The following is an 11,888-nucleotide window of genomic DNA, read 5'->3' on the forward strand; positions in this document are numbered from 1 at the left end:
TCAAAAACAAACTAATGAAACTGACCTGGACAAAAATAGAAATGATCATTTGACCATGGGGACAAGTAAAGTGTGTCCTGTATCATGGTGTGCACATGCTAAACATGGACAACAGAAAGCTAAGGAGAAAGTTGTCTCAGGAGCTTAGAAGGAAACTTACAGTATAGACAAGCATGTTAAAGATAAAGGCTATAAGACCACCTCCAAGCAGCTTGATGTTCTTATAGCTACAGTTCCAGATATTGTTCAGAAGTGGATGTTGTGAATGGTAACCCAGGTGAGATTAGAGGTGTACTGCAAGGTCAATTTACATCAGAGATCGCATTATCCTTCACTGTTAGAGCCAAAGTGGACTTAATGAAAGATGACTGAGACGGACTCCACTGTTGAAAGCAAATCATAAAAAAGGGAGACTGGAATGTGCCAAAATGCATGCTGACAATCCACAAAGCTTTTTGACAAGTAACAGATGCAAATGTTCACATATGCAAAAATTAAGCATACAAATAAAAGAACGCTGTTCCAACTGTGAAACATGAGGAGGTTCAGTTATGCTCTGGGGCTGCTATGCTGCACCTGGCACAGGGTGTCTTGAATCTGTGCAGAGTACAATGAAATCTGAAGACTATCAAGGTACTCTGGAGCAAAATGTGCTGTGTCCAAAAGCTTGGTCTCAGTCACAGGTCATGGGTCCTCCAACAGTATTATGACGAAAAACACACAGCTAAAAGATTAGATTAGATTCAGCTTTATTGTCATTACACATGTTCAAGTACAAAGCAACAAAATTTAGTATGTCATCTAATCAGAAGTGCAATAAGCAGCAAGAGTAAGATGTACCGTATTTACATTTTGAGTACAGTATTTACAGTATGAACAGGATAGTATACAGATGAATATGCTATGTACAAGATATACAGGCTGGGTGTTATACACATGATATACATGGTGTTATATATTATATATACAAATATACAGGTGTTATCGACATAATATACAGACGTTGGAAGGGTTGGGGGGTGGGGGTTTTTGGGGGGAGTTCAGTAAGGAGACAGAGTTCAGTAAGCAAACAGACGAGCTCAACAATGACAGCATTTCCTTTGGACATTCTCGATGGCTGGAAGTAAAGTTCTTCCTCAGGGTGATTTTTACCACCCGTTGCATTGCCTTGCGGTCTGCGGCTGTGCAGTTCCCGTGCCAGATTGTGACACAGCTGGTCAGGATGCTCTTAATCGCACAGTGAAAAATGTTCACCAGGATGGCTGAAGACAGTTGATGGCTCTTCAGTGTCCTCAAGAAGAACAGGTGCTGGTGAGCTTTCTTGACCCGGCTGGAGGTGTTAGTGGTCCAGGACAGGTCCTCTGAGATTTGGATACCCAGGAACTTGAAACTAGAGACAAGTTCAACCTTGGGTTTAAAAACATCCAAGAATGGCTAAGAACAAAACATTGGACTTTTCTGAAGTGGTCTTCTATGACCCCTGGCCTACTGAACATCTGTGGAAAGAGTTGAAATATGCAGTCTGGAGAATTCACCCTTCAAACCTGAGACAGCTGAAGCAGTTTGCTCAGAGTGGGCCAAAAACCGGTTTGACAGGTGCAGAAGTCTTATTGAGAGTTACAGAAATCACTTGATTGCAGTGATTGCCTCAAAATGTTTCCAATATAATATTAAGAGGCCAGTTTCAATAGTTTATTTTTTTAAATGCTTCTGTTGTACCACAATTCAAAAGCAGTGTCAATTTTCAGTATATTTTTATTTATTATTATTATTATTATTATTATTATTATTATTATTATTACTCAGTTTCAGGTTATTTCAGTAACTTCTGTGGGTTTTCTTTCTTTAATCGAATGGTACCAACAATTCTGTCCACATGTGTATGTTAAGTAATGTAGCCTTTCTTTACCACTATTTATTCAAAGTCTCACAAAGACATCAGTAGTCATTACTAAAATAGAGCTGTCTCACTAGTTATCTGAATTAACAATTAACTGAATTTGAACAGACAATTTACTGTTGAGGTTATTAAAAAAACATGAGGTTACTCATTGTAGACCCTCTAGTATTCAAGAGTCCAAACACACACACACACACACACACACACACACACACACACACACACACACACACACACACACACACACACACATCCATTCTTTGTTCACTGGGATCACATTATGCCTGAAGCTATTAAGCATCTGCACAGTTATTACATCGTTTGCCTAGTCTGATAAACTGTGCATCCTGTCCCCAAATAATAAACACATTATCTGTTAAATACCAGTAAATCACAATCACAACCCACAGAAGTCCCTTTTCTGTCACCCTGTCACGTGTACTTTGATCCTTTTTAACTAGCTTTCATAGCTTATAGAGGTCATAAAGGTCAATTCCGAAAGCTGAAGACAAAGAAAAAAATGCATATTTAAAATAAATGTAAAATTTCACCTGTGTGACTTTTAGCAAACATTGTAGCTCACCACTATAACATTGCAGCTCACCACAATATCCACACCACTTAATTCCAATAAATTATATTATTTATTACAGAGAGCAATGTAGCATTAAAATTGATTTAATTTAAAGTTCTAGAAGTTTAAAAAGAGTATATCTTTCTCATGTTTTTTTCATGCACTATTTTAGAATCTCTAGAGAAGTGGGAAAGACTGACAGTGGCTGATGCTTTGGAGCCTGTACAGTTTGAAGATGGTGAAAAAATTGTGGTACAAGGAGAACCAGGGGATGACTTCTTCATCATCACAGAGGTGTGTGTGTATCTCAATTAAGCAGATCATATTGCCCTTATAGAATTGTACTTTATTTTTGCCTTTTATTTGTTATTTGTTACCTTTTCTGAGCAGACAGCTTGAGATTCATGACTGATCTTGTGATGTGATCACTGTTTTCTTTTAAAATGTATATTTGAGGATATAACATACTTTTTAATGTAAAGCACAATTTTTGTTTTTGTGATATCGTTTTCATATCTTAATGTTGCTTGCCTCCATTTTCTTCTATTTTGTGTAGTATTAAAAACATTTTTTAATTTTCATATTGTTCAATAAGAATTAAAAGAGTCATCACTTGCTTCCTTAATGAATGCTACCATGGTTGCACATTTTCCTGTCACCTCAAAGCCTTACACACTGTAAATACACTACAACACTAAAACTTTGTCTAAAAGTCTGGTGTTATTCTTCATCCTATATCAGTCTGTCTCTCACTTCTCAGACACATATTTTGAAACATTTTTAATATGTTACTTGAAAGTTTAGCACTATGCCATGGTTTGGTAAAGGGACTCATTGTGAGTAACATTAAATTGTTATTTACTTATTTATTTACTTCATTATGTAAATTATTATGTGAGTAGTACTACAGATAAGCATCTCTTTTAATTTGTGTGTTTCCTCAATCGTCTTATGTAATAAAATATTTCTGGAGCCTTGCTCATAGAAGAGGATGTAAAATTAGAGCAGCCATTCCTCTGGCAATCCCCAGTGAGCAGGTGTAGAAACCTCACTTGTAGTCCATATGAATGATCTGCAGGGTTTTCCTAAAAATTCAAAATTGCATACACAAACACACAAAAGAAAACACCTTTGTGAAAGTATACCACTTAAACACGGTGTACATCTTAACAAATGAAACTGAGTACCAGAATTGTGCTCACAGCATTGCAATATCCATGTCAAATGCATGTTGATTTAGCAAATTCAAATTCTGGCCCAGCTTGTTAGTCATACAGTGTCTATGATGATGAGGGGACTGGAGCAAATGCAGACACCATTGTGGCTCAATCCATTTTTTTAAGAAATTGATTTGACTTATGTATGTTATAATATATAATTATAATATAATCTTTTGCAGGTGGTAGCTGATAGGTCCCACCCTGTTAGTCGGCATAGTAGGTAGAGTGCATAGTAGAGTGCAAAGTCCACTTCATCAGCCATTCTCCCTGTGTGGCGATCTGTTAGAAGGTCTGGAAGAATGCTTGATGTTCTCATCGCTGACATCATTGCTAATCTTTCAGAGAAGGTTATGGGCATCTTGGCAGGTGTCAGGGTGAAGGAACTGGCAATGAAAATAGAGCTTCTTAAGAGCCACTAGTTCTGTAGTGGCTACGTGTAGGTTTTCTTCCAGCTCATGGGTCACTGCCTGCTGCTAGAGGCTTGTATCCAAAAGATGCTTAATTAATTGGTCTACCATAATGGTGGTGTGGGGTGGATTTGTGTTCATGCCCACAGTCTCCAGTGTAGCTACAGAACACAGACACACCCGAGACAGGGATTATGAAATAGTGAAGCATGTGCAGGGCTAGGTGCAAACACTACCTTTAGGCAGGGGGACACACCACACTCTCAGACATCTGCTACGTGTCAAAGTGCAACTCAACCTCAAAACACTGCAACCAACTAGAATTGAGGGAAGTCCAACTGTCTCTGAAGAGTGGACAGTTTGAAAGAGTGGACCTCATTTCCAGTGCAAAATTATAATATTAACATATTATCTGAAAAAGCCAGACAACCTTCTGAGACTTTGATGCCCTGGTGTATTCTTCCATGAGCAGATCATCTGTCCCAAATAGGCACTGAGATTTGGCATCCTTATGGATTTGGTTGTTTATTTCTGTAGGTATGGCCTAGCAGCAGATTAATACACTCTGCTCAGTGCATCTGTTGCCAACATTTAATGCAAATATTGCAAATTTTTAATGCAAATTCCACAAGACTCCTGAAGGTGTGCTGTGGTATTTGGGCCAAGACTTTAGCAGTAGGTTGATTAAGTCCTGTAAGTTGCAAGGAGCTGTCCACATGCTGTAAAAGAACTCATGATTCAGGTCCAGTTCCAATGCACATATGCCCATTCTAGGTGCTTTCTCTGGTGAGCAAGGGTCAGCCTGGGCTCTGTGACTGGTTTGGCCATGTCCATCATTGATTCTTGGGCACCCATGACCATCTAACCGGTTCACCGGTTGCCCTTCAGTGGACAGTATTTGTAGGTAGTATCCACTGGGACATTCTATAAAACCTCCTGCATTTCTCATGCTCTGACCCGGTTGTCTAGCCATCACAATTTAGTTCTTGTCAAAGCGATTCTGCTTCTTATGCTTCTAACACATCAACTTTGACAACTGATTGTGTACTTGTTGCCTAATATATCCTCCCACTTGACAGGATTGGTGCTGTTTACTACGTTAGCATAGCACTAATAAAGTATTGGGACAGTGCTACTTAATTAGCTGTCAGACTGAGAGCCAACTAATGGTATCAAAGTTTAGTGAGAGGTTTTTTCTTGAGCAGGAAACCAGTAACTGGGGCACTCAGACTCATGTACACAATATAGTTTTAATGACATCCCGAACCATATTCTTTACTATATATACATTACTTCTTTATTTGTGTTTACATAGTGCACATTATCTCCACACACAGCCTATAATCTGGCAACACATAACCATGAGATCTGTGGTGGTATGTAACAGTACAGCACAATACAACCCATATTGCAAAATATTCCTCCAACACTTTGCTACAATACCATTCTTCCACCAAGGTTAAATTTCCAAAACATCATGTACAGTAGCTTTAACTTACAATTAAAAGAATTCGAAGAAGCCTTTATGAACAATGAAAAGACATGGACAGTGTATGTCTGTATGTATTAACTGTGCAGACATCAGCTAAAAACTGTATTGATTAATATAAAGTTTCAACTAAGGCTTCTTTATATCTGGTTGTCTATATCTGGTTGTGTATATATGGAAAAATATTTGGTTTTAGATTTAGCATATTCTTGCAGCAGCTACAGTGTATCTGTGTGTTATTATTATATAGAATATTAGACATTTTCAGCATATACTGTAGCATATATGTATTTCTCACTGATACAGTAAAAGATGATAATTAATGATAATTATTCATATTTGATAATTAGGGTGTGACATTTTCTTTGTCTGTATAAAAAGTCTAAACTTTAAAATGCACCTCTCTCTTTTTCTGTCTCCCACTTTCCGTAGGGGACAGCATCTGTCCTGCAGCGAAGATCTGACAATGAGGAGTATGTAGAGGTGGGCCGCCTTGGACCCTCTGACTACTTTGGTGAGTTTCTAAAAAGTCACCAGTATGGCCAGAACAGATTTGTGGTTCATGACACATGGGCCACAGAGTCACATTCCAACACAACCTTTCTAAAAGAGTGGTGGCTGTTGCAGTATCAAAGAGTGCAACAAGCATATGTATGTATGTTTAGTATGTTGTTCAACAAGCATACGTGGGTATGACAGTCAGTGTTTAAAGGAAAGTGATACTATTTCATTATTGCAAAGTATTAGAAGGGTAATTGAGATTCTTTTGCTTTTGCTATATAGTTCCCTACAGTATTAGAAATGCAATTCAATTCTGAAATCAAGAGATACATATAGGACACTAGATCAGAATTTCAGTTTTCATTTCCTTGTATTTTTAACTAGATTTTGAACAATTTAGAGAATAAAGCCCACCTATTTTTCATCTAATCAGAAATATTGCAAGATGTGTTTTACAGATGTTTCTAGTTGACCAACTATTCACTGTTAACAAAAGGATTATTTTTAAGGACGGGTGCCCAACCTTTTTCTGAAAGAGCTGTATGGGTGTAGGTTTTCATTTTAAAATAGCAGAAGCACTTGTGAAGCCAAGATCGACTGATTAAACAGGTGGAATCAGGTGTGGCTCCTGCTTTATTGGAATGAAAACCAGTACCCACAATGACACTTTGCAGATAAGAACAATGCTTTGAATATCTACTCTTAGAGTCCTGAATTTCATTTGTGAAAACTGCATTTGTTGTTAAAGAGATCTGTGGGAGTAACACGTTTAATGAATAACATCTTGGTGCCAGATACAACAAGGCACCTTCAGAGGTCTTATAAAGTTCATGCCTGTCCAGAATGCTCTTGCACTGGTTTGAGGTTTTCGTGGCATAAAGAAGACTCAAATCACATATAAGATTTTGTTAATCATCATTCAGTATCAGACATTTTATAAAAGGAAAAAGGAATATTACTCATTCAGTGTTTCTTTTCTCAGGCGAGATAGCACTGCTCTTGAACAGGCCACGTGCAGCCACCGTGGTGGCCAGAGGTCCATTGAAGTGTGTGAAGCTGGATAGGCCACGCTTTGAGCGTGTTTTAGGGCCTTGCTCCGAAATTTTGAAGAGAAACATCCAGAGATACAACAGCTTCATCTCCCTCACTGTCTGAGGCACAGTTCACAAGGCCTCCAAGCTTTCTTTCTTTCTTTCTTTCTTTCTTTCTTTCTTCTTTAACTTTTTAAATACAACTTGGATGTGACAAAGATGTGGCCTGAATGATGGTTTGCAAGCTGTAGGCCTTATTTAATGCTTTTTTGTGCATTTATTATTTCACTTCTACTCGTGCCATGTGGACCTATTAATTATGAGCCATGAAGAGGTGGATCAGTATGTAGGTGTACATTTTACATTTTGCTGCATGCAATTTCAGTGAAGAGAGCAATTTTAAGAGCAAGCTCCACATGATGTGTAAATTAATTGGTCTGTGTGTGTTTGTCTAAATCCTGAGCTATTCAGTAGTAATATTCTCTTCAGAAAATCCCCAACATTTAGGGGAGCTAAGTATAAATCTCATAACCATTCCCTTCATTTTATAGACATATGAAAATTAGGTTTTCTAGGGTGTTGTTCTGAAGTAAGATATGTTTTTTCTTGTTGTTCTTTGTTGTACAGTATAATAGCATTAATTTGATGAGACATTTTAAAGTCAATAAAGACACACCTCTGAATATCTACAGATTTGTCTTTGACTTTTCTATCTTTTGAAATGCTGATTAAGGGTTTGATAAACAAACAGATGAAGGATGAAGTACCACCCACATAAACACAACACAGCGTGAGATGAGGAAACGCTCAAGCCATTCATGCTCAAGCTCCATTCAATGTAAAATAAAAACCCTCAAAAGTAAGCAAGTGTAACAATTTGAGCGAGTTTCACAAGGGCCAAATTGTGATGGCTAGATAACTGGGTCAAAGCATCTCCGAAAATGCAGCTCTTTTGGGGTGTTCCTGATCTGCAGTGGCCAGTATCTTTTAAAAGTGGTCCAAGAAAGGAAGAGTGGTGAACCAGCATCAGGGTCATGGGTGGCCAAGGCTCATTGATGCATGTGGGGAGCAAAGGCTGGCCTGTGTGGACTGAACCAACAGACTATTGTACAGTAGCTCAAAGAATACACAGTGCATTGCAGTTTGTTGCATAAGGGGCTGCATAGCTGCAGACCAGTCAGAGTGCCCATGCTGACCCCTGTCCACTGCCAAAAGCACCAATATTGGGCACGTGAGCATCATACCTGTACCACAGAGCAAAGAAATAGGTGGCCTGGTCTGATGAATCATAACGTGGATGGCCAGGTGCATGTGTGTTGCTCACCTGGAAAACCAGGATGCACTATGGGAAGAAAGAAAGCTGGTGGAGGAAATGTTCTGCTGGGAAACCTTGCGTCCTACAATCCATGTGGATGTTACTTTGAGACATATCAACTACCTAAGCATTGTTGCAGACCATGTACACCCTTTCATGGAAACAATATTCTCTGATGGCTGTGGCAGGAAGGCTGTCATCCATGTCATATCAATGTTAGGCATGATCTATGATCTAAATTTACAGAAAAGAGTTGGAGAGTGCTTACAATCATAAAATCTATGCAGACATTCAATTTCATTTATCATCACAGTTTTCAGACATGATTACATTATGAAAACATTAAAATGCTTAAATGTATTAAGACATTAAGATGCATTGAAACAGTACTGATACCAGGCTGAGAAACTAGCAAAAAACAAATACACAAAGAAAGGGCTGGACAATTATAATTAAACACTTAAACATGGATTTAGACCGCAGAATTTTTATTTTTATTTTGTATTTTTATGTGGCTAATACAACATCGCTGTGCCTTCGGACAGATAGTCCTGCACAGTGGCTAAATAGACTTTAAGCCATTCCTCTTGAAGAACAGAAATCAGGTCACTACATGATGCTGGTAGATGAAAATGTTTCCTGACTCCTCCAAACCAACACAAAGTGGCTCAATAATATTCAGATCTAGTGACGGGCCATGGGAATTGTCCAACCTCACTAAACATACACAGTGAATAGTGAATACATAGTGAAATGTGTTTTATGACTATTCCTTATAGTGAGAAGTAAATACAAAATAAAAAATGAAAAATAAAAAATGTAGGTGCAATAAGAAGAATAAATAAAGAGAAAAAATAAACATAGCTCTATGTATAAAACATACAATAAGGATAAATAACAAAAAAGTAAGAGTAAAAACAGATCTGTACAATTTGCAATCAATGGGATGGAACGTGGATGAGTATGTTATATATAATTTAGATCTATGTTATGTACTGTACATGATAATGTGCAAAGTAATGTAAAGTGACAAGTGTGAAAAGAGTTCCAAAGTGATGTGTACATTCTGTAATGTATGGTGTGTCAAAGGGTCTGTCTGAGGTAGTAGTGTCATGTGTGAGTAATGAGTCTATAGAGACATAATTCTAGGTGTTTTGTTTTTTGAGGGCTTGGGTGGCCTTTGGGAAGAAGCTCGTCCTCATTTTCTCTGTGTTTGCTTTCAGAGAAAAGAGTCCATTGTTGTACTAGGGTCTAGGGAATGCCATAGCTGTTTGTTGTGGTACTTCATGATCTTCCTGGCTTTGGTCCAGCATTGCTTGCTGTAGATAGACTCCAGGTCAGGGATCTCAGTGAGGATAGTATGTTCAGTTGAGGTCATGATGCTCTCAATGGTGCAAGTGTAGACCATTTTAAAGTTTAAAGTCCCTTAAGCATCAGGAAATTGGCGATCCAGTGACACTGAGACGAACTGAGTCCCAGTTCCTCCAACTTTAAGGTTGAATGTTTGAGGAGAGGTTGAATATCTCGGTGAACACCAGTGCTAGCATGTCAGCACAGGTCTTCAGGACCCTCCCTGTGATGCTGTCTGGTCCTGCTGCCTTCCTGGTATTCACTCTCCTGAACGCCTTCCTCTCGTATTGCTCCAAGATCGTGAACGTGTTTTGCTCTCTCAGCATGCACAATGATAGCACAAGCTAGCGCTGTAAGTGCCATTAGCGACATTAGCTGCAGCCTCAAAACAAGCATAGAAGGTGTTCAGATTGTCTGCCAGAGAAGCCAATGCTTTGGAGGATGGTGCTTTCTAGTCCATGATCATTCTCAGTTCCTGCCACAGGCTCTTGGAGCCACTGTGTTGGAACTATGACTCCATTTTCTTCCTGTAGCACCACTTTGCCACTTTGCAAGACCCGTGTTGTAGGCAGCGGAGTGGGATCTCAGAGAGTCATGGTTTTATTCACCCATGGCTTCTGGTTGGGAAACATTCCTGATAATGGTTTTGTGAACTGTGTCATCCTCTAGTTTCCCGATAAATCCATGACCGCTTACGTAAACATGTTGTTGTCATCATAGCTGTGCCGGAACATGTCCTAGTCTGAGTCATCTAGAGCGTCCTGAAGAGCACGCGATCTCTTGTGAACTGGGGCTTCCAGTTTTAGCCTTTGGCATGAGGAAGATGGGCGCATGGACCAATTAACCCTGGTGGGGCAGATGATGTGTTGGTGGAGGTTTGGCTGTACACGCTTGAGGTTGGCACTGTTGGCCGTACACTGTTGGCAGTACACGCTTGAGGTTGGCACAAGTGTCCCTATGTAGTGTTTGTTGTGAGGTGAGAGCCTCATATAGGCCCCGCAATGCAGTGTTCTTGTCCACCTGAGGTGGAATATAAACCCCACTTACACAATGACCAAACTAAACTCCTGAGAAAGGTAGAAAGGGTGACATTTGATGGTTAGGAGTTCCAAGTTGGGTGAGCAGGAGTGTGAGCAATGCTTGCACCAGCTGTTGTTTACCATCAGACACACGACCTCTTGTCTTCCCCGACTCCATTTTCCTGTCCATATGATGGATTGAGAAGAATTTTGCCGGCTGGATTGCATGGTCCTGCACTGCTTGGTTCAGCTAGGTCTCAGTGAAGCAGAGGAGGTTGCAGTTCCGAATGTCCCTCTGGAATATTATCCTGGCTCTGAGGTCATCGAGTTTGTTTTCCAGAAACTAGAAGTTGGCTAATGGGATACTAAGCAGGGGAGTTCAGTGTGCTTGTGCTCTCAGCTTATTTCTGATGCCGGCTTGTTTCCCTTGTGGTCGCCATTTCACGTCGTGCCCTTTGTTGTTCCTCAAGATCTCGCTCGGCCAGCTTGAGTCCGGATTTAAAAACAGCGTTTGGTGAGTTTGTTTTACACCAACAGAAATAAGAGTGTCTTTGTCACATTTACTGTAATAATGGCCATGGAGAAGAAATGTAGCTGTCTGGGCTAGAAAAAAGCAAAAAAAAGTACAAAAACAAACAAAGTGCAGTCGTGAGCAGTCGGAGCTAACCTTCAGGGAAAAATGTTTGAACCACTGAGTGCATATTGTCCTCCAGAATGATTCTGCAGTCCTTGGATTATGTTGGTTATGTTACCACCTACAGTAGCACAAGCACAGTGGGTCTAGGGAATGCCATAGCTGTTTGTTGGATGGATGGATGGATGGATGGATAGATAGATAGATAGATAGATAGATAGATAGATAGATAGATAGATAGATAGATAGATAGATAGATAGAAATATATAAAATACAGAAAGATCAAAGGAATAAAAGAAAGAAGATCTTGGATGGGTTACAACAGCAGAAAACCTCATCAGGTTCCAGGCCTGTAAACCAAGAACAGTAGTCTGCTATTAGAATGGCCAAATTAGTTTTTTTCAAAACATAAGCTGCTTACATCAAGTTATTGTTGCTAAAGCTAGT

At 39.4% G+C, this 11,888-nt stretch overlaps 1 protein-coding gene across 1 annotated transcript in view; it reads left to right on the forward strand.

Moving 5' to 3' along the window:
- Positions 1 to 7,748, forward strand: part of prkar1b (protein kinase, cAMP-dependent, regulatory, type I, beta) — a 49,025-nt gene extending 41,277 nt beyond the window's left edge. Inside the window, exons 9-11 of the mRNA XM_060892487.1 lie at positions 2,647 to 2,768; positions 6,023 to 6,104; positions 7,074 to 7,748. Coding sequence (XP_060748470.1) covers positions 2,647 to 2,768; positions 6,023 to 6,104; positions 7,074 to 7,246 — 377 coding nt within the window. The 3' untranslated portion in view covers positions 7,247 to 7,748. The remainder of the gene's footprint in view (positions 1 to 2,646; positions 2,769 to 6,022; positions 6,105 to 7,073) is intronic.
- Positions 7,749 to 11,888: the final 4,140 nt, after the last annotated feature.

This window comes from Tachysurus vachellii, chromosome 18 (assembly GCF_030014155.1).
Source record: "Tachysurus vachellii isolate PV-2020 chromosome 18, HZAU_Pvac_v1, whole genome shotgun sequence".
Lineage (NCBI taxonomy): Eukaryota > Metazoa > Chordata > Actinopteri > Siluriformes > Bagridae > Tachysurus > Tachysurus vachellii.